Below are 25,128 nucleotides of genomic sequence, written 5' to 3' on the forward strand. Positions count from 1 at the left end.
TAAATTATTTTGTTAACCATGCTGTCAACCTAGGAAAATGCCTCTACACTATCAAAAGCTACATTTACAGTAAATCACACTGTGCATGTGGTAGTCTTTTCATTATTTGCTACAGGCTACTTTGTAGGCTGCTATTTTGGTTTATTCTAATAGTGTAAATCTAAATGTCTGGGTGAAAACAACTTTTGCCAAGCTTCAAAAGTTAACTTTGGACTTTTTATGAAGCATTTGGAATTGATAAGATCTGCAACAAGAATGATTAACACTTTTGTGTTGCCCCCCCAGTGTCTTTGTTAACAAAAAGAAAATCTACCTAAATATTGCCCTGAAATCCATTACAACATTATAATACAGTAACTTCCAGTCCAGACCCTTGTTCCAACCATGTCCTTAATTATAAATTAAGCCAATTAAACCTGTAATCAGGCCCCGGTGTACCTTTGCTTGAAAGGTTCTCTAAGACCACAGTTTCTTAGAGCTTGTTTAAGAGAATACTGTATGTCTAAAAATGTCAAGGTGATGGGTATGGACAATCACGTTTTGGTAAACAAAAAAAAAAAAAAAAAAAAATTGGCAAATTTTAATAGATGTCTTCAGATCTTGACTTTGAGCTGAACATATTATTCTTCAAAACCTTGAAATTGTCAACGTGATCTGCTCTCATTAAAGAGGCTGCATGCTCTAGGCTGTTCCTGTTACTTCCCACGTAGGAAAGGCTAAACGTCTGCATCTCCAACAAGGTAGCTAGGACTTGTCCCTTTAGAGTTAATGCTTTGTGATGTAGTAAAAAAAAAAAAAAATTAAACACCAACATACTTTGAATGTCATTATCCTGCTTATTTAAATATATGTAAAAATCCAATGTGCCACGTGTGGAGCTTTTTTTTTTTTTTTTTTTTTTTTTTTTTTTTAATTTTTGGGCAGGTTGTGCAGTAAGTATTACTAAAAGGCTACAAGTAAAGGCTTTTGCTTTTTAATGAGGTGCCTGTTGAAATAAAGGTGATTTTAATAGGTTTTAATGTATATCAGATATTGTTAGAAGGGTGCTTTTAATGAGTTCAAGGTGTATATGACTTGAATCTACAAGATGGAGGGAAGCTTGTGCAGCTGTTCCTGCCTGGTCTTGTAGAAAGGCTGCATTGCAGAGACATTCTTCAGACAGGGGTGATAGTCTGTCTCTTGTTTTTTATTTTTTTTTATTTCTCCCACCACACACTTAAATTAATAGTTTTCTCTGCATAGGTCTTGGGTGTGTCTGACAAATGAAAAAACAAGGACTCTGAGGTTTCAGGTTGAGGACTGACTGTGAAAAGGAATGAAATACTATGAACAAAACAGAAACAACCATTTCAAAACTGCACTTCACCACCCAAGCCTGAATACACAATAATATGTGGACGCTATAGGCCTAGTCCTTTACTGTAAAGTGTTATGGAAATCCCACTGACTTCCATGTGTCCCTCAACTCATTGTTTCTGAAGTTATGAACTATCCTTTTCCATTCATTAAAGTAGTAGAAAGCATACTTTTTTTTTTTTTAAATCAGTTTACCCTCTGAGACCTGTTGTCTCTCTGTCTCCAATAACCCTGTTCATTTTTATATAATTTGTTGGTTGAATGAAGTTTTACAGATGGTAAAGTTGTGGGGGATTGGGAGTATTGAAGACGAAATCTGAGCAAATCGAGTGATCTGCTGGTGGTAAACTACCACCGTGTAAGATATGAGGTAATGAAACCCCAGATCACTGTGTGAAGTTAATTCATTTTTTACATGTTTGCATTATTTGTGGAAGCAATCCTGGATTAATCCAAGATCTGTCAGATGTCATTAAATAAGAATTTGATATGTATTCAAATACACGTGCAATAGGTTAATCATGAAGTGTACATGTTTTGGAGGAGGCTAATGTGCTTAGAAACAATGAACACGCCTTGCACAAGAGTAATTAGCATTTTAGCACTGATTTCCCATCTTCAGATGTGACCGATGTTTGACATTGGAGCTCCACATCTCCTGAAGTTAAGTCTTTTTTTTTTTTTTCTCTGTCCCCAGGCCTTGCAATTCTTTTGGGGATTTTTAAATAGAAGCATGAATGTTTCTGATCTTGACAAGACCTTAAGAAGTGACATACTACATCAAATGAAACAACACTGTATCAAGTAGCATCTATGTATAGCAAATGCAGGATGTTAGTGGTGATCACAAACATGGTCAGGTACTTTATCCTTCATTTAGAGGATTGTTCAATGGTCTGTGTCTGGAAAAGATTCACACTTGTCTGGAGTTTTTGGTTAGTTTGGGATGACTGACAACCAGCTTTTGGTTGTCAATTTTCAGTTCCTTCTAGATTTGTTCATAGGGGACATGGTTGGACATATATATAATGATTTCCATTACACGAGAGTAGATGTTAAAACTTCATGCTGATTTGAACTTGGCTCTCGCCAAGATAAGCACCAACTAAGACGTAACTTTACAGTAAACTAATGTGATCCATATGTGTCTCCATCCATTCACGTTTCCTTCCATATGATGATGTAGATATCCTTCTGTCTGGTGTTAATGGCTGAAGTGTAATGCTGGCTCCAGGGATCAGCTTATTTTGCCTCCCTGGCGCATCAGCACACACAACGGCTGCGATGCTGGCTCCCCAGCGCATCAGCATGACAACCGTCTGGACTGAGCTAAGTAGGGTACATCTGTGGGGTCTTCAAGTGGGCACCTTCCATCCTCAGTGTTTCGTCGACTAGCCCACGACACCTCAAGAGGGCTCGACCAGTGATTCTGGCGTCCCAGCATCACTCCCCTCCGTCCCCCACTCAACTCAGCCCAGCTTACTTACCTGTACATCATATATACACATATATACATCTCTTAAAGATAGTAATGTAAACAAGTACACAATCTAAATGAAATCTGATATGAACTGCTGAAATATTTATGCATGATTGACGTGACCACTCTTTAGATGTATTACCTGATGGCTGGTGCTCATAGTCAAAAAAATTGTTTTACCCAGACTGTCATAGAATTCTGCGGAGGCCATTTTTTCCCTTTGTTGGCAATGTAATTAACAAAGGTCTTTTTTTAGATTTGTTTGAAGGCTATTTCCCCACTTAGCTTCTCTGATTGATCATTCTTACCACCTGTTTACACAGAGCCAAGCTGATTTGTTTTGACTTTATTAATGAAGTAAGACTGATGGCGGATTCACTGAGCTGAGTCTTCAATAACTTTCCGGTATTTCAGCATGACCTGATGAAGCGTCTGAATTAATCACACGTAAAATGTTAACAACGTCAGAGCAAAGCAGGACACCTGAAATGAATGAGGTCACAACTCAAATAGTTTTCGGCTCAGCTTTCCATTATTTGTACAGTACTCTGTACAGTAGCCTACATTTCAGAATCCATGCTGTACTAGAGAACAGTAATGAAGAGAAAAACTGGATAAAAGTCAAGGTACTATTTCTGGATGCTTCTATTTTAAATTATTCATGTTCGGTAGGAAGAGATGCATATCATGTCCTTAGCTTTTTCTCATTTGCCATTTCTTTATTATTATTATTATTATTATTATTATTATTATTATTATTATTATTATTATTAGTATTATTAGTTTTGTGCTCACAGATTATAGATATGCCCATCCTTTTGTCAATTGTTCTGAATTAAGGAGTGTTCTTCATGTTGACAGCTGCCAGAGATTTTTCATTTATTTATCAATATTTCATAATGTTAATCCTGAAAGTGGATGGATAAAGTTCACTTGTTAGTGAACATTATTGACAGGCTGCTATTGTAATGTTTTAGATTCTGGGTGTAGTGTTAATATTAGGCTAGATATTGACTGAACTCTGAGGTTTTGCTGTTTTGTGCTTACATAAGGACAGTTCCTTGTATTAGCCTACCTTGGTCCATTAGTTTTCATCAATAGTGTTGTGCTCTGATATAGCCTGTAGTGCCAGCTCATTATTTCCCAGCACAGGTTCATTTGGGCTAAATTACAAGTACAGGGAAAAAAAAAAAAAAAAAAAAAAGCTGTATTTTTAATGCTGCCTGCAGATATTGCAGGGACGTGCTATAAATTACTGTATACAGCTGCAACTATTGACTAAATAAACCACCTTTTTAAATTGCAACATGGTTTACAAATAGTGGCATTAAAATGACCTGATGCAATAAATTATGTTGTAAGATTCTTGGATCTGGAAAACTGTAATGTAATTGCTAAATTTTTAAACAGTAAACATACTGGTCTTGTTGATTCTGTACCAGTATTTAAAGGGAGAGTTCTGAGATGATAACTTTTTGTTCTTTTTACGCTATTTCAGATATTATGTAGGCCAGCACAGGCTGATTAATATTGGAGGGCAGTGTCTGTTGCTGAATGCCACAGGCTCCTTTTCCCAATGAGGATGATACTGGATGATACTCTTTTTTTTTATTTATACAATATTTTCAGTTTTGCATAGGGCTACATTATGCTTGGCAGTCTTCATGGGAATGTGTTGTAGGCCTTTATTTTAAATAGTGCAAACCCATTTGCAGCTACCAAAGTTCTATAGTGTTTATTCTCATTAAAAATAATTTGACAAACAAACCCCTCGGTTTGTCTCCGTCCAGCAGTAGATACTTGCTAATCCTTCAGGATGCTTGCATTCAGTCAGCTTTAACCATACCATAAATGCTGCCAGTTCCACCAGTACAAAGCAGATAGTTCATCCACTGGTGGCATGCTGTGCTTCTGTTTTATGTGGTTTGTGTTTTTATAATTTCAGCTTGTGGCACCTGATCTGTGTTTTTGTGACTGCTTGGTAACTGATATTGATTCTTATTCACAAAGCTTGGTTGAAAAGAGCAGGATTTGAAAGGAAAGGTTCAATGCCTTCAGGCTATTGAGTCCAATCACTTCAGCTTTTAAAGGTACCCTGACATTGAGCCAACGGCAGGTCGTCATAATGATATGGAAATTGGTTGTTACACTTTGAGGGAAAAAAAAATCTTCTGTGATTTTGCTTTCATTGCGTTTTTAGTCGTACATAAATATGGTTTTCACTTTCTCGTAACCCCATAACAAGCACAAGGTTAGAGTGAAATGTAGCATGGATGCTGCCACCACCTTTGATTAACCAGTAGGTCTGGCAATTCTAAAATTATGCTACTACAGTAGACCAGGTGTATGGAAGAGAAGAGGGACCAGGAGACGAAAGTAGTAGTATTTAAGGGTTTTTATTAAACAATTATGGTTAAGACAGCTATCCTGGGTAGCAAACTAAAAACCAGATTTGTGGGGAAATGACCAAGTGACCCTGAGAGGCAGCTAGTTTGTAACAACCACAATGCCCAAAGAACTATACTGTAAATCAAAACGACACACCCCAAAACAGTGACATACAAGCACAATGAAGTGCCACTTCTGTTTTAAGTGCAAACTGATATAACTAAATCAATATAAAACAAGATCTCAGTAAAGGAACAGTCATGTGAACTTGTAGAAACCCTACACCGTGTGCTCTTGAAACTAGCAGCTGCTTTATTTCCCCACTAGTCCCCACTATTCAGGAGGTCTGCCACCCACCTTTTTTATTATAAATTAAACCTCCATTAAAACTAATTATAACAGCACTTCATTGCCAAGAAAGTAATAGCCTTCAAATTTAATAACACTAATTACTTGAAAAACAAAATACTAAAACAAGTATAAGAGCGCAACACAGCACAAAACATTAAGAAACACAGAGGAAAGGTTTCAGATTGTCCCGTTCCACAAGTCTGAATGAGTCCAAATTTAAAAAAAATAAAATAATAATAATTACTGTTCACGTACTTCTAGAAACCGCAAAAGTCCAGTGTCCAGTTTGTCCAGCAATCCAGCCCTGCTTCACAGTCTCTGCAGCCTGGCCCTGTCTCGCCGTCTGTAACCCAGGTGATTTTACTGCTTCCTGGTCAGCCTGATTGCTGCCGTTCAGCCGCTTCGTTCCTACTTCTCTGCGCTCCTCTCCCATTCTGCGAGATATATATATATATATATATATATATATATATATATATATATATATATATATATATATATATATATATATATATATATATATATATATATATATATATATATATATATATATATAAATATAAAAATATAATATATATAGGGAGGGAGACCCCATCCCAGTTGCATTTAGTCTCCGAAGGGGGAGACTGAGAATGCAACGGTCATTATTATTATTATTATTATTATTATTATTATTATTTATTTCTTAGCAGACGCCCTTATCCAGGGCGACTTACATCGTAAGCAAAAACATTTCAAGCGTTACAATACAAGTAATACAATTACAGACAGACAGACAATTCAGTCTGTGTGTAAGGAGCCCCGTTTTTTAACAATAAAATAGAAAATATGTTCATCTGATTTTAAAAGAATAAATACATACATTAATAAAAAAAATAATTGATCTGTTGTAGTAGGAAGTTCAAAACATGAGCACAAATGATCTATCGTTAGCAACATTTATCCAACATGCTTAAATAATTCTGAGTCAAAACTGAAATTAGGTCTTAAACACTGTTTCTGGGAAATATTAATACTAAGCACACAGTAGTTTTAAAATGTACATATTTAATTCTTTATCCAAAGACTAACCTGTACTGTTTTATTTTCTGAAAAAAGCTCTTGTTCTGTACCATCTAGCAGCTAACTAACATGACCATTTTATTTACTGTTATTTGCGCCCTAGACAAAAGCATTGTCTTGCACATTGTTTTATAAGTCTGTACTTTTATGAAATACAGTACTGCCCGCACCAGAGGGATTGCTTTGTAGTTGGTGAATTATAAAACTTTGTATACTGTATTTGCAATGCCTTAATTCTGACTCTTATTTTTTTTCTAGCACTTAAACATTAGAACCTTGACGGATGATGTGGTAAGATTTTTCAATTTATTGTGTGTTTTTTGTTCAGAATTAGAGTGATTTCATATTCAGAGCTTAATTCTGCTATGGTAGTACTTTAACCTATTGACCTGTGACTTCAGTTTCCTTGCTACTAGACAATACTGAAAACTGCTTAAGATAATATGCATGCTGCGTTATGGTATCTAACCACTTAACATCTACTGTACTGTGTTGCACACCCCCTCCCAAACTACTGATTAGCACCTTGGTCAGTCTTAGATATTCTTATGAAATATTAAAACAAGTTAACTTCTCCATGCAGTACTACTGTGCCTCAACTCTCCTGTATTTGTTGTGACCTGTGCATGTGCCTTTATTTAACTCATGACGGACAAATTAGTCTGACAAATATTCCAATAGGCGGAGAGAAAATACCTAATTCCAAGCAGCACTGACTGAACCCAAACTATCGACCTAAAAACTTTTTTGCTAAAACATACATAAAATAAACTAAAACTAAAACTAAAATATGTGCTGCACATCCAGGTTAGCTGTTAAGTTCACTGTGATTTAAATGCAGCTAAATCAATTTAGGTTTTGATTTTGTTTTGGCCTATGCATCCTGTTCAAGTCTGCACACACTAATGATGGCATCCTTAGTAGAAGTGGCCTTTTGAAAAATAATGTTTTTCTTTTCCATGGGCAGGATTTTATATTTTCTTATCCCTCCTTCCTCTATTGCTCAAGAAGCAAATTAATCGTCCTCTCTACCTGGTGGCCTTCCTTGCTGTGTCTCATGCTTATTCTTTGGTCCAAAATCTGATATTAATTTAAATTAGCAAGCTGTCTGTTTTGAAAGTAATGGTAACCCAATGTTTATTACATTTTCAGAGAATGAATGAAGAATGACTAGGGGTGGGGTATTTGTTGCCAATTAGCTGGAATGAGATCCCTTCTTTACTAAATTTCTTGGCATAGACCATCGTCCCCCTTTCAAAAGTGTTTTGGGACGTCTTTCTTAATGCTCAAAACATCTAACCCACTTGACAGTACCAGAAAATTGATACAGTTCTCTCTCCACATCCTCACAGGCTTTCACTGTTTTACATGATGAGTGGGAAAACTCAAATAACAATAAGAATTAGTATTTGAATGTGTTATTAATTGCAGAAACATCTTGAGAGAGCATGTGCCTGCCTTTAGGTGAGAGTTAACCTTTCCTTGCAACATCACCTCCATTTTTTTATTTGAATTTCTTCATTCTTTCAGTACAACCTTGCATGTCTTTGCTTTTTTTTTTCTTTTTTTGCAGACTGGAATTGGACCCGTTTTTGGTTTTAACTATTTTTGGTGCAGTAACTTGTCGTCTCTTGGTAATACATACAAGATACGATTTGGTAGAATGTTGTTACCTGTTTTGTTTTAAGTTTTAAGTTCTTCATAGGCACAGGCAACATTATATGCACTTGCTTGCATGGGGAATGTAATATTGAATAGCTGAAGAAGGTTCATAAAAGTAATCCGAAGCATAACGCACTTTGCCTGAGCTGCACTTTGAATTTCCATGAAGCTCAAGTCTCGATTCTTCCATTAGCTCCCTGGCTATACCTTATTTTAATTAAATCATTCATCTGTAATGCGATTTCTGGAGCCAAAGTGCAAGTTTCTTCCTTCTGTGTAATGCTTCACTTTGAGGGCTACACAATGACTGTCCTCCAGAAACTGGAATGTCAAAAAAGAAAAAGCAGTTTCATTTATACGGGTATCATTTTAATGTTCAAAAAGTGAGCATAAAAAGTGTGAGATAGAAGCAAACATCTTAGTAAAATCACTTTTATAGTTGGTTTGGTTCAAGGTAATTCTTGAGCAAAATCCCCACCTCAGTTTGCACTGGTGTCATAAAACTGAGCTAAAGTTAAAATAATGATTCCACCCAGTTTCAGTGGTGTGCTTACAAATTATGTGCAGGCTGCATTGCACAGTAACAGGAGCTTGATCACTGTGACAGATGTTTGCACTGAAGCCTGGAAGTGTCTTTGTAGCAGTCGTGTATGTGCAGTAATTCTACTGAATAAGGGACTGTTGTCACAATTCTCGAGCAACCTTGCTGGAGTTGTCTTGAGCATTATAATTCTCATTTAAAAGGATGCACAAACATGCACAAACATAAATGTAAGCATTACTTAAAGGACAAAAAGATCAAATTGAGGGCGTTACAAGATATGATCCCCTCTCTTATCCGATGGACTTCTGGCACATGTCATTTACACATGCTGCTACCAACTGAAAGGCACCGATGGAAACTGATCAGTACATTCAGCGAAAATGAAAAAGATGGGGCATTTGGGAATTCAGTTTCACTTTTTACATGCTGTCACTTAACGTAACTGCCCAGTTTAACCATGTTAAATAAAAGAAAACAAGAAAGCAAGGGATTAATATAATTGCTGTGCCGTTAAAGTGGAAACAATTTTTTGTTGCCAATATCAAGCAAGTTTGTGTTTGTGTGCACGCTTTCTTGTTTCGGTCTCTGATTTAACACGCACAGTGCAAAAAAAAAATTGTTTGGGGTAGACAGAGAAAGAACGGGCAGTGCTTTTTGGAATGTTTTGTAAATTTGCCAAATACTGTATTAGTGCTTTGTTTTGCAATATTGTTCACTACTTTTCTTTGTATAGTATATGTGCAGTACCGTACATTGGTGTTTTAGACACCCTGATGTACCTGACATTTTAATAACTACAATGTACTATAATGACTCCCTCTGCGATACAATAACTTTACATATGGAACCAATTAAATCAGATACTATAATCATTTATCTTCAGTTTATTTGTTCTTTAACACAGGGAACTACAAATGACGTTCCTGAGGTTATGATACCATTTATGGAGCGGTCATTGGAATATTGAAAAACAATATTGCTAGGATTTGCAATCAATATGCACCTATTAGGGCAGCAGTGTGGAGCAGTGGTTAGGGCTCTGGACTCTTGACCGGAGTGTCGTGGGTTCAATCCCTGGTGGGGACACTGCTGCTGTACCCTTGAGCAAGGAACTTTACCTACATTGCTCCAGTAAAAACCCAACTGTATAAATGGGTAATTGTATGTAAAAATAATGTGATATCTTGTAACAATTGTAAGTCGCCCTGGATAAGGGCGTCTTCTAAGAAATATATATATATATTTATTTTTTAGAAAATGCTACAATTGTAATTAATCAGCCTTCTCATGTTGCCATGTAATTTCAACCTGATAGATCGCAAAGAAAAATTTGCCAGGTGGAAGTTGTAGGTTTGTTATCAGATCTGTGCGGCATTTCTACAGAAGATGGATACCATTTCCTAAAGGGTAAAGACAAAGATGATTTAGATGAGTCTGACTAATTTAACATCTGTGTAATTGTCTCTTGTTAATATTCATGTTTCCAAATGTAGATAAAATTGTGAATTTGCTGCAGTTGTATTTCATTAATTGTATATTAGTGTCACCACTGATTATCTGAGAGATTACTCATGAGATCATGCACAGTAGGATGCTCATTTAAATGTGTTCATTTTACAAACCCAATGCACAATGAAGCTAGTGCTTACACATGAACCACCTACCTTATCACCTTCAAATGACATTTCAAAAGAAATGCCCCACAGCTAACCTGTGTGTGTGTGTGGTGTGTGTGCGCGTGCGTGTTCCCCCCCCCCCCCCCCCCATGTTTCAGTAAAAATGAACCCTTTCGTTGCAGCATTGCTTTAACTCTGGACCGATCGGTGATAAACGCTGCATGCTTTGAACATAGTGTTTATAGTTGACACACCGGTGTATTCTATGCTTCTCTCAAAGTTCCATTCAATGCCATGTTGTTTTTATCCTTAAACAAAAAAAAAAAAAAAAAAAAAAAACTGTTTCAGCTCTACTGCAGTCTGTTGCCAGTTGAAGCCACATCATCTCTGCTTAGCCAGGGAGGAAGGGGGTGAGAAAGTGGTTTGAAGAACAAAATGCACAGCAATTGACTGCTCTCCACTCCCAAACCCCACACAATTTGAACATGTTGTACTTTGCCTAACTTCTTTGCAGCTCCTTGCTATTATAAATGTTGATTGACTGCTGGAACGACGGAGGGTTGTCGACCACAGTAGTTTTTGCACTTTCCTTTAGGGAAGTAATTTGGATCGACGTTTACCACAGTTGATCTCTCTATGCAAGTTAAATACCATACAGTATAACTATAATTCTGTAAGTAAAAGAGGTATGATTTCCTGTTCACTGTTGGGTATATTCACAATAAGTATTGTGATGTAACCAAAAGCTGTATTAGCTGTCTGATGGTTTTAATAAATACATTTTTCTTTCTCCTGTGTAGCTTGACCGCTTTGCCAGCATCCGTATTCCAGGCAGCAGACGAGAGCGGCCCACTCTTTCCCACCTGAAGCACTCGTGCTCCTCCACCAGTGAGTGGTCCACCGAATTTGAAGAGTTTGCCTCCAAGCAGATGTCCGAGAAAGAGATCCTAGCACTTTTTGAAAAAATGATGGCAAGTCGTTTTCGGTCTTCTCACATTTTAGTGAATGTTAAGTCCCTGACTTGTACGATACATTCTTATAACATCAACTCCAATGTGATGAAAGGAACTCTCTTAGACGAACAAATATCGCTGCTTATACATCATATTTACTGGCATATATTTAAAAGAGTTGAATTATGCAGCTTTGTACATTGTGAGATTGATCACTGTGTTCTTGATTCTTTAATAGGTGAGAAAGCGATGATAGCTACTAATACCAACCTTATTTATATAATTCTTAACTAGAGGCAGTCTGTGTATGTTAGCCAGGTACTTTCCTCAATTAAAACGTTTCTGTCATTTTAGTTTATCTTGAGCTTCCCAAATTATAAGACTTTATTTTTCCAGACTATGGAGTTGCAATTAAGTAAAGGAAATGTCTCCTGAAAATACATAGTCCAGGAAGTTATGCATAAGACAGGTATTCACACTTTATATGACATAACTGTTCTAATTTAAATGACTCCCTGCACCTTTCCAGCAGAAAATGGTCCTCAATAGAGCAGGTTTTACAAGTTTATGGGTGACTGTATGATAGTTGTTTTAGCTAACAAAATAATTACAAAAATCCTATATGTCGTGCATGTCTCCTTACTTTATAGGTCTCAAATGTGCAGTTTTGAAAAACACATGCTACAGCAATAACGTGATATCTGTTACTACACTTGGGTAAAAATAAATCTCTCTTTGCTAGCCTTGCTTTTAGGCTGGGTTTCACTTCCTTGGTATTTTTCAACTGGAGTGAAATTGTTCACACCCTTTTAACTCATTTTTGTCATTACTGAATAATTCCAACACAAGACTATGCCATATCCATAAATCAGCCAAACAACTAATTTGCTCCAAAAAATGATTTTAAAATGTATTTTCCTATCCACTTTAAGTTAGATAGCAAAATTAGAGAGGCTGTATGTGAATAGTAATACACTGAATCTGAATGTTTTCTGTTATAAAAAGGGGTTTAAGAGGAGCTGTAAATATCAAATGTCTGCACATTCCAGTGGATCAGGCAAATCTATGCTGCAAAATGTCACAAGATTAGCTTGCCTCTGAAGTCGGATGGTGTCACAAAGCCTGGACACATCAAACACTTGCTGTAAACACCAAGCAGTGATTAATATACCACGGACACATTTGCAATGACATGGTTAGTTTACAGAAAATGAATGTCTTCGCTGTGTGTAATTGCAGATTAAACCATGGCAAAACTAGATTTGCTTTCATAGTGTTAGTTCCAGGTAATTTATATGTAAGAAGGGTGTCACTGCTTCTGAAGTAAAATGAAGAAAAATGGCATCTGAAGATTTGGGTTTTGGTTGTTAGCTATAGGAAAAAAGCTATCCTAGCAGAAACTCAGTGTATGTCTCCTAAAATGTGTTAGGCATCTGGATATCACTGTTCTGAAAGGTTTGAAGTATAAATATTTATCTAATGACTTCATAAGGTTTATTTGCCCATCTCCATTGTTATGTTGTTGAATTGTTCAAATGGTAAAATACCTTGGAATTTGAACAGTGGTGCACTGGGTGTTACTATCTTTTTAAAATACAAAGCAATGTATAAATGAGGCTAGTAAATTTAAAGCCTCTAAGTTGGCCCTACACTCAAAAGTTCCTAGACCTTAGCTCTGCAGAAATGTGTTGATAACTTTCTCTTTTCTGTTAATATGGGGGGAGCAGTTTCTGAGCTGGATTTCAAATAACTTGCAAGTAAAACTGCTACAGTTGAGCATTTTTATAGAAAGCCTGTTAGGTGTGCTTGGTTACTAAATGGGCATTAAATTGTTCTTGTGTGATTTTAAAAACAAAATCGATGATTGGATGTATTCCAGCACTGTAAATACAGCAGTGCTGTTGAGCTTACCACAGATACCTACCTATCTACCAACTATAAACATTATGTGAGCAGGTTAGAATTAATTTGGACAGTCAGTTTTAAAGTACTTCCTTAAAGGCAAACAAGTGTTCTCTCGTATCTTTTGCAACATCAGCAGAATCCTTAATCCCTTGACTGCCACCCGTTCTGTTTTTTTCTTCATCATTTTAAGGCCTAAAACAAATTTATTTTACACTGAAATGTATTTTTGATTAATACTTTGAGTATAATTGTGAAAGTGAGTCGCCCGTTTACATTGTATCATAAAGTTAATCGCTGTCATTATCTCCTGTCAGTTTAGTCCACCTATTTCCATATGGGGCGGGGGTTTCCATTGCAAATGTTGTGCCAACATTTAAAAATGGGAATAAGACAGACCTGTTGGTTTAACTTCTGTAGCATGTAAACTGGTGGATCGATATGAAGAGGTAAACTTGAAGACTTTGTATTTATACAGCAACACTATTCTAGGGGATAGACAGCATGGCTCCAGAAGAGGGAGGCCATGCTTAACTAACTTACTTGACTTTTGTGAGGAAGTTACAGCTAATGTAGATGATGGCAACAATTATGACATGATTTATCTTGATTTTCAAAAAGCCTTTGACAAACACCCACATGAAAGACTTTATTAAATTAAAATCAGCAGGAATACAGGAGAGGGCATGTAATTGGATACAGAATTAGTTGAAAAACAGAAAGCAGTGAGAGGTGTAAAATCTAATTGGGGGGATGTACTTCGTGGGGTACTTGAACCCTTACTGTTTTGTCATTTATATAAATGACGGACCAAGATGCACGTTGCGAGATTGTACAATTTGTAGATACCAAATTTGGGGGAGCAGGTGACTCTGAATCCGCAGCCCAGCTAATTCAAAGAGATTCGGACCTTCTCTCAGGCAAATTTTATTTTAATGTTAAGAAATGTGAAGTATTGCATATTGGGCATAATAATCCATGTTTTATAAGTATGAAATGAACGGGTCGGCAATAGGGGACGAGGACTTTGAAAAGCATCTCGTGGTTATAGTGTAGTCCCCTAGGTAGACCCCACCTAGAATACTATGTGTTTTGCTAACAAAAAAGACAGCATTGCACTTGAAGGTACAGAGAAAAGCAACTAGGCTGATCCCAGGACTTAATGACATGAACTATGAGGACAAGTTAACATAATTATATCTCTTCAGCCTAGAAAAAAAGAAGGGAAAGTGGGGACTTGATTGAAGTCTGTAAAATCATGAATAGTATAGATACTTATCCTAAGACACAACTTCACATATTACCACAGAGAGAAGAACAACAGAGAATAAGTGGAAGCTGAGTAGAAGTGAGTTTAGAACAGGTGGTTGGAAGCACTTTTGTACACAGTTATAAATGCACGGAATAGCCAACGAGGTGAAGTAGTTGGATCTAAAACACTGGGAACATTAAAAAAAAAAAACTAGATTCTGTGCTTCTAATTGGTAGTTGTTAAATTTATTTATTTATTTATTTTATTTTATTTTATTTATTTATTTTAAATCCGACTCATTCCTTAAAATCTATTTTTTCACCTTATTCGACTTTGCCCCGCTTTCATTTCTTTGCAGGTCCTCGCAGGCCTTTTTATGCGCCTCACCTTCTGGGTATTTCGCTGCAAATGCAGCATGTTTTGTCATGAGATGTCATTATGAAGTCGATTTTTTTGTTTGAAGCCAGTTGTTCACTCCATGCGAGACAAAGTGGAAATCCTGACTTGTCCACAAAGACGTACACATCAGTCCATTCCAGCTGAAAAGAACGGTATTCCTCATCCGACTTCATTCTTTTTGCCATTTTTTAAAATGAAACTAAAGAGCTCCACACTACACTTGGAAACTGAAAAAATGTAGTAAAAGCGGGGTTACGGATTGTGACTCGTGTGTATATTGGTTGACGGATCTGTCGACCAATCAAAACACGATGAAACAGACTCCAGGACAACAAGCACCAATAAGAGCAGCGGGTAGGTGGATGTAAAAATAAATAAAGTGAGATATCGCTGCCGAGTTGGTTATGTCTAGATGTGCGATGACGCTAATATTAAGTTTTTTTAATTAATACTTTTTTGTGTGTGAGTTTGTGAATGACTTGACTCGAGAGCCATATGTTGCTGACCCCTGCCTAGGATATGTCGGATAGTGTACAACATAGGCAGCATTTATTACAGAACATTGAGAAAAATACTGAGTAGGTATACTGTTCATGAAAAAAACACAGCTGGGTCCAATCCCTTGACTAAAGAACAGCAGGTGATCTACACAGCCCACATTTCGTTTTCAAAGGCTGATACAACTGGGTATTTATTATTGCAAATTATGGAAAATGTTAGAAGCTTTAGTGAAAACACAGTTGCAGCTTATAATTTTCCTTTTGAATAACCTGATTATTCCTCAATTTAGAAAGTTAACAATATAATTTCTATCCCAAAAAAATAGTTTATTACAAATTTTTTGATGGTTCAAGCATTAAAAGTTAAATACATGGTTTTGTAGCCTGCAGTGAGTTTTTGATAAACTGGTAAAAAAATGCATGTCCTTTAGACGTATGCATGAATTCTAATGTAAATTAACATAAACCTAAGGGCATTAAAAATGTAAATTAGATTTTGGGTCATATTGATTTTACTTGTTTTTTAAATCATTAAGTACAAGGACATGACCTGCACTGAACGCTAATCAACACAGTCTTTCACATTTTGTCTTTCACTTTTGTTAGACACTTGTTTAGTCAACATTTTTTTTTTTCTGTTTAGGTTGAATTCTATGTTAAACCCTCCAGTATGAACACTAATTCATAATAAAACAACTCTGAATTGGCACTGGAAGACAGAATTTCCTTTAACCTGCGATCTAAGATGGGTATATATTGGGTTCTAAGGCTGCCACCTTTTAAACATAGAAACTTCTGTGTTTTAATTTACTACTAAAAATGCAACACCCAATGCCCCTGTGTGAAAAAGTAATCGCCCCCTTAGACTCAAAAACTGGTTATGCCACCTTTAGCAGCAATAACTGTAACCAAATGCTTCCTGTAGTTATTGATTAGTCTCTCACAGCGCAGTGGAGGAATTTTGGCCCACTCCTCCATGCAGAACTGCTTGTGGGTATTTGAGCTGCTCGTTTTCAGGTCTCAATGGGGTTTAGGTCTGGACTTTGACTAGGCCATTCCAAAACTTTAAATTTCCTGTTCTTCAACCATTCTGATGTAGACTTGCTTGTGTGTTTCGGATCATTGTCTTGCTGCATGACCCAGCTGCGCTTCAGCTCACGGACGGATGGCTTGACATTCTCCTGTAGAATTCTCTGATACAGAGCAGAATTCATGGTTCCTTCAATGATGGCAAGGCGTCCAGGTCCTGATGCAGCAAAGCATCCCCAAACCATGACACTACCACCACCATGCTTGACCGCTGGTATGAGGTTCTTACTGTGGAATGCAGTGTTTGGTTTTTGCCAGACGGGACCCATGCCGACCAAAAAGTTCCACTTTTGACTCCTCTGTCCATAGAACATTGTTCCAGAACTCTTGAGGATCATTCCGGTGCTTTTTGACAAACTTGAGTCGAAAATTCATGATGTTCTTAGTGAGCAATGGTTTCCGCCTTGCTACTCTGCCATGAATCCCATTTTTGCCCAGTGTCTTTCTGATGGTGGAGTCAGGAACACTGACCTTAGCCGAGGCGAGAGAGGCCTGCAGATCTCTGGATGTTGTTCTAGAGTTCTTTGTGACTTCCTGGACGATTTTACGCCTTGCTCTTGGAGAGATTTTGGCAGGACGGCCACTCCTGGGAAGATTCACTACTGTCCCAAACTTTCTTCATTTGGACAATATGGCTCTGACTGTGGTTCGGTGGAGCCCCAGAGCCTTAGAAATGGCTTTGTAACCCTTTCCAAACTGATAGGCATCAACAACTTTTTTTCCCCGGAGGTCTTCAGGAATTTATTTTGTTCGTGACATGATGTGCCTCTAGAAACTGTGTGCTGACAACTTCACTCTGATTGTAAGGGCCAAAGTTAGTCAGATTTATATTGGGCAGGGCTGGCCCAAATCAGGCCTGGTTGTTAACCAAAGTACTCAAACAGCTGACCCTAATTATCCCTTTAATTGGATTGAGTTAACTGGGGGGGGGGGGCAGCAATAACTTTTTCAGACCTGAAGATTGCATGTTTTGATTACCTTGCACACCAAACAAATGAAAGAAGCACCAAACTTTGGTGTCATTTTTTTTCTCTGACTCCCTATATATATACTACTACAACCCACAACAAAATCTTACCAAATACAATGTGAAAAATGTGCAGAAATGCAGAAAAATCAGACAGGGGGCAAATACTTTTTCACGACACTGTATGTGCACTACTGGGGACACTTTTTTCGTAAAGGGTTTAATAACTGTCTCGACACCTTTTGAACTTTTATGTTTGTATGAAGAGGATAAAACACAGATGGGTCTTTATTTTCGTGTGCCACCAAATGTCTGGTGTAATCAGTCAGGGGATGACGGAGAGCATTGAGAATGTGGCAGCGTTCCAGTGTGGCAGTTTGTAATGTACATTACATTTACTTTGATTTTGGTCTAAGGAGTCTGGTGTGAACAAGCCTGGTGGTATTATGCTACCTGAAGACAGCAAAATGTTATTGGGTCACTCGAAACCTAGAAGAAGAAAATACATTTAAAACATGTGTGTGGAATTTTATGTTAAGCGGTAGATATTACAGCATTCTTTGTCTCCAAAGGCGTTTTTTTTTTTTTTTTTTTTTTTCATTATTAGGAATTTAGACTCATGGTTGACTTAACTGAAGTGCAATTAAAATATACTGTATATATTTTTTAAAAGCATATCTTTCTTTAAAAAAAAAAAAAAAAAAAAAAAAAAAAACACACATTATAACCTATGTATGCTCAAACCAACAATAAACACTGCACCTGCTTTCTTCAGTATACATGGGCTTTTGAGAACATTTTAGTCATTTGAAAGAATGCAAAATACGTAGTGTTCTGTGTTTTTTAGTTTTTATCTTACAATCGATAAAAATTTGTTTTGGAACATCGGTAAAAATCGGGCGGGGCGGTAGGGGGCGGGAAATCTCAGTATCCACACTTTACATGTGGAATATGATGTGTAGCAGTTCTGGTTTCTGATTAGGTTTGATGTCCTTGGCATGTCTGATGAAGCACTATCTGTGCAAGTTGAAGCCACATTTTCCCAAGTTAGCTGGTACTTTGCGAACGTTTGGGCAATCGCTGTGCTGATGGAAACAGTATCTACAGAAGGTATGAACATGACATAAGCACAAAACAAGCCAGGTCATAAAAATAAAATTGGACATAACTGGGTGGTGCAAGCTGTCGGAAGACATATCAAAAATAATTTCCGTCAATGCGTTCCATGTAAGTTTTCCAACTAAAGCATCACCATTTTCTGTCAAATATTTAAGATTGTCGGCGTTGGCCAGTGTTTTAGCTGATGGACAGACAGTACTGTCGCACTAAGTCACTGATATATACCTCTGCAATAAACTGTGGCTGCCCAGCAAAGCACAGCTCTCTGACAAACTCATTAACACAGTCATTCTGTGCTTTTTTTATTTTTTGTTTAGTTTTTTTTGTTTTTTTAAATTAAAGTGTGCGTAAAAACCGCATAAACGGATTGCTTGACTCTCAGTTCACTTTTCATGTTTTAGTTTCATTTGTCACTTACTTTTCAGTATGTTCTTTTATTGTCAGTGTGAACATGTACCTCAGTACTGCTGTATTTGCAGCACTATGCATCCTCTGCCTCATCTGACCCGCTTCTGCTATTTTTGCTTTTTGTATACTTTGAAACATTTGTTTTCTTTAATATTCATAAACTGATTTACGTTTTCTCCCCATTCCTCATCCACTAAAAATACTATATTTTCGTGTAAGTATTTTAATTTAGTTTTTGATCAAGCTAGTAGTTGCCACGCGCAGCAATTGCCACAATAATCAAACTTTGATTGGCCAACATAATCAGGTGATCGTGTGTTTGTGAAGTGACAGAGAACCACAGTTGAACGGTATTTGATCCTCTGACATCTAAACATCTGCTGTATCCTAGGATAGTGTATGGCTGCTTATTGCAATGTTGGAGTCAAAATAAAACAGCTTTTTAATCAAATTATTGTGTATTTCCTAGGAAATAGTACCAGGATAATATTGAATAATAGACAAAAATTGGGTTTAATTCAGTAAAAACCGACGTCTAGTTAAAAGTCCTGTAGGTTTTCAGTAAAATTCTGAATACACCAGAAACGCGGAACACTACAAATACAGCACAGTGTTATGTTTTCTTAAATCGCATATTTGCTTTATATGCTTGTGGCCATACTTTCCTGTGTGGATTAGTATACGTGCCCTTGTTTAAGGTTGTGGCCTTATACAGTAACAGAAGATGACTCGGCCAGTGAGCTGTCTATAAAAAGCACAAGAAGCGTTCAGAATGACAACTGCCATGGGAACCAGTATTGGCCATATAGTAACTTTGGGGGTGGGGGGTGGGGGGTGGGGGGTTCAGTGGGTTCAAATAATTCTATAATTTTATAAAGGCCATTGAGACAAGTAAAAAAATAAATATATATATAATAAAACATTGGCCTCCTATAGTGTCAGCTAAGCTTTGGTCAAATCGGTATACAGTATTTTAACCCTTTTGTTGTACATTACATCTTTAAATCTGTAGCAGTAATTACAAAATGTCCATTGCCTATGTTTTTTGTACCGTTTAGCATTTCTAAATCTTGAATGAGCTGCTTGCTAAATTAGTTTGATCTCATATTGCTACACACTTTTAACGCATTTTGACTCTCTCAAAACCGATAGGGTTTTCACTTGTATGACAATAGAAATCTAGCCCTAATCACTCTTCATAACATGTTGGTGTATGTTCACTTGAAACTAAGGGTTTTAATCGTGACATTTTCTATTGCTCGATTAATCATCCAATCTATTAATCGATTAATTACATCTGTTTGCTGGGGATATGGAATTATTGAAAGACAATTGCAAGTGTCACCGTAACATAATGGTATTGTAGCCGGCCGATCTGTGAAAGAAACCCACTTCCAGACAATCCAGCTAACCTTTATTCTTGTGTCTCCTGGATATACAGTAACTTGATTATGCCTTTTCCACGTACAGGAATATGAACTGATATTCTTGCAAGTTTGAAGATGCCAAAGTAACACACTGCTCCAGTTGCTAGCAGTGATTTTATAGTATCAGTAGTACTCTTATGTAGAATATCATAAGCATTTGATACCTTGAGCTATGTAGAGAAGTTTTAGGTTTGTCAAGTATTTTATTAGTACTTCCATGCTTCATTTAGGTTACAGGGATGTAAAAATAAGGTTTGTATTGGCTATATTGTGCTCAGTCAATAAAAACATACTCTCACCTCTTAATTTATTATTCATGGTTTGTAAATATGATTTGAAAGCTATTTAGGTTACAGACATTAGTATATACAGTACTTTTGATCTGTATATAACAAAACAAGCAGAATGTGGGAAATGTGATTCTCCTTTTTATTTTAGTTCACAGTGAACTTTGCAACGCAGCTTGCAGATGACATTCATAAGCTCCTGTTTTGACTTGCTTAGTTTGAATGACTGTGTTAAAGACATTTGTATATCTGCAGCATAATTTATTGAACATGTACACAAACTGGAACTGCAACATTGTTTTTCTATACAATTGAGCGTGCTGCAGCTTTAATTCAAAGACGTGATTAGCCTTAATATCTAAGTATTAAATAAACTACAAACCTTAATTATCTTAATTGTACACGTAGTAATTTTCATGTTAGCAGTCTATAGATTCGGTTAATTTTTACTATCATTCAAAGTTGATCTGTGATCATTTATTTGTCACAGAATTATATAATGTTGTTATTTATGTATTCGGATACACTTGCAAACAGTACCGTAAAGGATAGATTACTGATTTATAGTATAATCTGACAGCAGCGAAATCATACATTTTTCATTAATACTGATGATCTGGCTTGATAACTGGCTTTTTATTTAGAATTACAAATTTTCATTCGACTTGTAATAGACTTTAATAATTGATTCTGTTACAAGTAGGCAGGGCTGAAGATTATTTAATGCCTTATCTTTCCTTGGGAGTGGTGCAATTTGTGATCTTGTCTTTGTGGATGCCAGTCATCTTGTTTACAACCTGTTAGTCTGTGACCATCAGTTGTCATTTGTATGAAGTACCCAGTTCCAAAATAAATATGTATGCCTGTGAACACTGCCAAGTTGCTTTTCTGCGGTCCCAAGTTGAAAAATGTGATTGTGGGTGGGGGTAAGCTCGGATCATCACCCCATTACATGACCAAATAAAATGTTCACCCTTTCTAAATTAAATAAACAAACACAGTGCCAAATAGGATCATGTAGACTTTATGAGCAATAACTCAATCACCAGTCATCAAGGTCACAATTATTTGACCCCTCTCACTCTCTCTCTCTCTTAGGTGTGTGTGTGTGTGTGTGTGTGTGTGTGTGTGCTTTAAACTGATAAAGTAGTTTAATCTCTTCAAACTAATTATTTTCAATTTAATTAAAACCTGACAATAACTGAGTGTCTTTGTTTCCTCAGCAGGACATTTCAGGGTTTAATTTGCCTTGGTGGGCCTGGAGGTGTGTTTCACGATCTCTGTTTGCTTGTGGTTGAGAGTGGGGCGAGAGATCTTGTCTATCTATCTTGTCCATAGATTTCTGGGACATAATGTTTCACATTAATTAAAATGTGGATGAGATAGTATAATTTCATGCATGTTTGACCTGTGAAGTTGCTGACAAAAGTGTGTAATCTAAAACCTTATTAGCTGTTTGCTAATTTTGATTAACGGGTGCAAAAATAGAACATGTTGTTAACTAGCACTTTAAATTCCAATTTATCAAACTGGGACAACATGGAGCAAAGAGAAATTAATTCATATTAGTGGGTCAAATTGATTAACCTCCATGGAAAACTAGAATTTTGGGAGGCAAGGTATGAACACACTGTGGAAGGAATCCAGGAAATCCTTGTCTGTGTTTGGGAAGTAGGAAATGCCAGTACCTTTTTAAATGAAGCTGTTCCACAACAGTTTACACTAAAGTGCTTCTAAGCATTTAGCAGGCTTCTAACTAGTTAGCATCCTTATATCCATTTCACAAAGTCCTAGGTATCAGTAACTTTAGAAGGACCTGCTAAATATCTAGAACGCTGCTTCTAAACTTCTAATGGCTTTCCAGAGTCTCGTAAAGAGCTGTAAAGCACTCTGCTCACTGTTAAATACATCTTAAACCTAGACGCCCGTCGGCGGTCTTCTAGTGGTTACCTTTACCTCAAACGGGTCTGAATAAATACCATATTACACTATGACAGCAAACCTTTAATCATGGCTTTGCTACTATTTTTAGCTGACAGAAATTTCCGTAAAATTAAACAGATTATTTCGGGACAGAACAAATCCACTAGATCAATATAACGATCATGAATTCAAACAAAAGCAGACTTGGTCTTGTCCAAATTGTTGACTGTCCTGGGCAAACAGACAAGCCTTATAGTCGAACCCTGTCCTGTCTGATAAACACGCTAGAGTTGGAAGCTGATTTAATTAAAATACAAAAATTAAAATTTAACTTTAACTTTAATATATATATATTTACTCTATCTTTTTGGTTCCGAAGTTGCAATATATCTACCAGACAAAATGAAAAGAACAAATCCTTGAAAGTAAAAATGACACTTGTTTATTCAGAATTTATACGATTCAATAAAAAAAATATCATATGAGCATTGTCAGAACTGGCATGCAAAGCATATTGAGAACATTTCATCAGAAACATTTACACTGAATTAATTTCCCTATTTTATGCAACATTAATTTTATAAACTGTATATTTGCCATACATTCTGCAAGAGTAAAAAGTTTGAACCAAGATTTAGGCAAATCCCATGCAGAACGTTGTCTCTCAGTCTGATCCTTTTTGGAAACTAAGTTGAATAAAAGATGATTTCAGTAGACCTAGCTCAGGAGTTTTGAAGAATTTAACTTTAATACATTGGTCTGAAATAATGCTTTGTCTTTCAGTAGATAAAGGGTTCTTTTCCAAGCGATTGTAGTGTTTAAAGAGAAAGTAACAGGGTTCCGAAAAAGTGTTCTACGTCCCCACATGTTGCTACAACTGTTTAAATAATGTACCTGTCATTTCTTTTCATTAACATCCTGACAGTTTTACACTTATAACTTTTCAAAGCTCTTTTCAAAAAGGCCGCTCTAGTGCCCTGGGGTTTGAGATCTGTCCTCTAAATCACTGCAGGAAGAGCAATTTTTATTTATTTATTTTTTAAAAACAAAAACAAACAAACACCCTTCCAGTGAAGTCGTAAAGTACATGGTCATTTTTCAGATAGCATCCATAGAGATTTTCAGGAACAATTTTTTTTTAATAAGAAAGTGAGTCCATCCTAAACACAGGTTTTTAAACCTCTAGGAAAGAAAGCAGGAAATCCCATACATCCAATCACATAAGGGGTTACTAACATCCAGTCAAAAGCACAATCTTTGAGCCAGTGTCACTTACAATAGGCCCATGCCCTCAAAGGGCGTATTCTTCCCAAATCACAAAGGCCCCCTTATTACCATATTGTCAAATGATTGGTCAACCTGGTAACTCGAGTTTTAGACACTCCCAGTCTTTCACAAATGTGTTTTATTTCGAAACTAAAACTAATTCTCTCAAGGCATATAACTCTCGACAAATATTTTATTATTTATTGAGAATGTTGGTTACGTTTTTTCTGAAGAAATTTCCTATCTTCACATACTAAATATATGTCTGTGTATTTTAATCTTGAAGTTTAAGCAATATATCTTTAAAACTTTGTAGTTTTATTAAAGGTAAATTTGTGTTTGGTGAATCCAATAGTACATTTCACCTCCCAAATGTAGAATATTTTTAAATTTAGGAGTTCACAAGAATTTTCTTGATTTTAATGAGTTTTAACTGTATCCTCTGCTCAATACGAAATCTTTATTTTTTCGTACCAGTTCAGCCCAATTTAAATTCTTTGCCTTTTGTCTCTATTGCACATTTTTTAATATTGCTGCCAATTTCCTGATACCATATTCCAATATTTAATGTTTTCTTTCAATTGAACGTGTGACATGTTTGCATTTGCCATTTATTACCATTTCTGTAGGTTAGCCATAAACTGGATTATTATTATTATTATTATTATTATTTATTTCTTAGCAGACGCCCTTATCCAGGGCGACTTACAATTGTTACAACATATCACATTATACATTATTTCACATTATACAGATATCACATTATTTTTACATACAATTACCCATTTATACAGTTGGGTTTTTACTGGAGCAATCTAGGTAAAGTACCTTGCTCATGGGTACAGCAGCAGTGTCCCCCACCTGGGATTGAACCAACAACCCTCCAGTCTAGAGTCCAGAGCCCTAACCACTACTCCACACTGATGCCCCATATTGGATTCTGGTTACATTTCACGCATGGTTGAGTGGGATGTTCGGTTTGGTGAACTCTGAGGTTCACTTACAAAATTAAAATGTGAAATATGGAAACTACAGAGTTGGGGATAACTATGTTTCAGGAATTCTCGCCAGTACAATATGGCTTTTTTATTGGTGGTGTTGCACTTTTTTTTCTACATTGTCAATCAATCACATTGACATACATGGTCACCAATCACAAGGTAATATTTTGTGACTC

General features: G+C 36.5%; 1 protein-coding gene across 3 annotated transcripts in view; it reads left to right on the top strand.

Moving 5' to 3' along the window:
• The window catches only part of LOC117405378 (protein diaphanous homolog 3-like), a 300,571-nt gene that overhangs the window by 25,305 nt on the left and 250,138 nt on the right, over positions 1 to 25,128 (top strand). For all 3 annotated transcript variants that reach the window (XM_059030274.1, XM_059030275.1, XM_059030276.1), the window contains exons 2-3: positions 6,896 to 6,928; positions 11,260 to 11,430. In XM_059030274.1, the coding sequence (XP_058886257.1) occupies positions 6,896 to 6,928; positions 11,260 to 11,430 (204 nt within the window). The remainder of the gene's footprint in view (positions 1 to 6,895; positions 6,929 to 11,259; positions 11,431 to 25,128) is intronic.

This window comes from Acipenser ruthenus, chromosome 9 (genome assembly GCF_902713425.1).
Source record: "Acipenser ruthenus chromosome 9, fAciRut3.2 maternal haplotype, whole genome shotgun sequence".
NCBI classification, from domain to species: Eukaryota; Metazoa; Chordata; class Actinopteri; order Acipenseriformes; family Acipenseridae; genus Acipenser; species Acipenser ruthenus.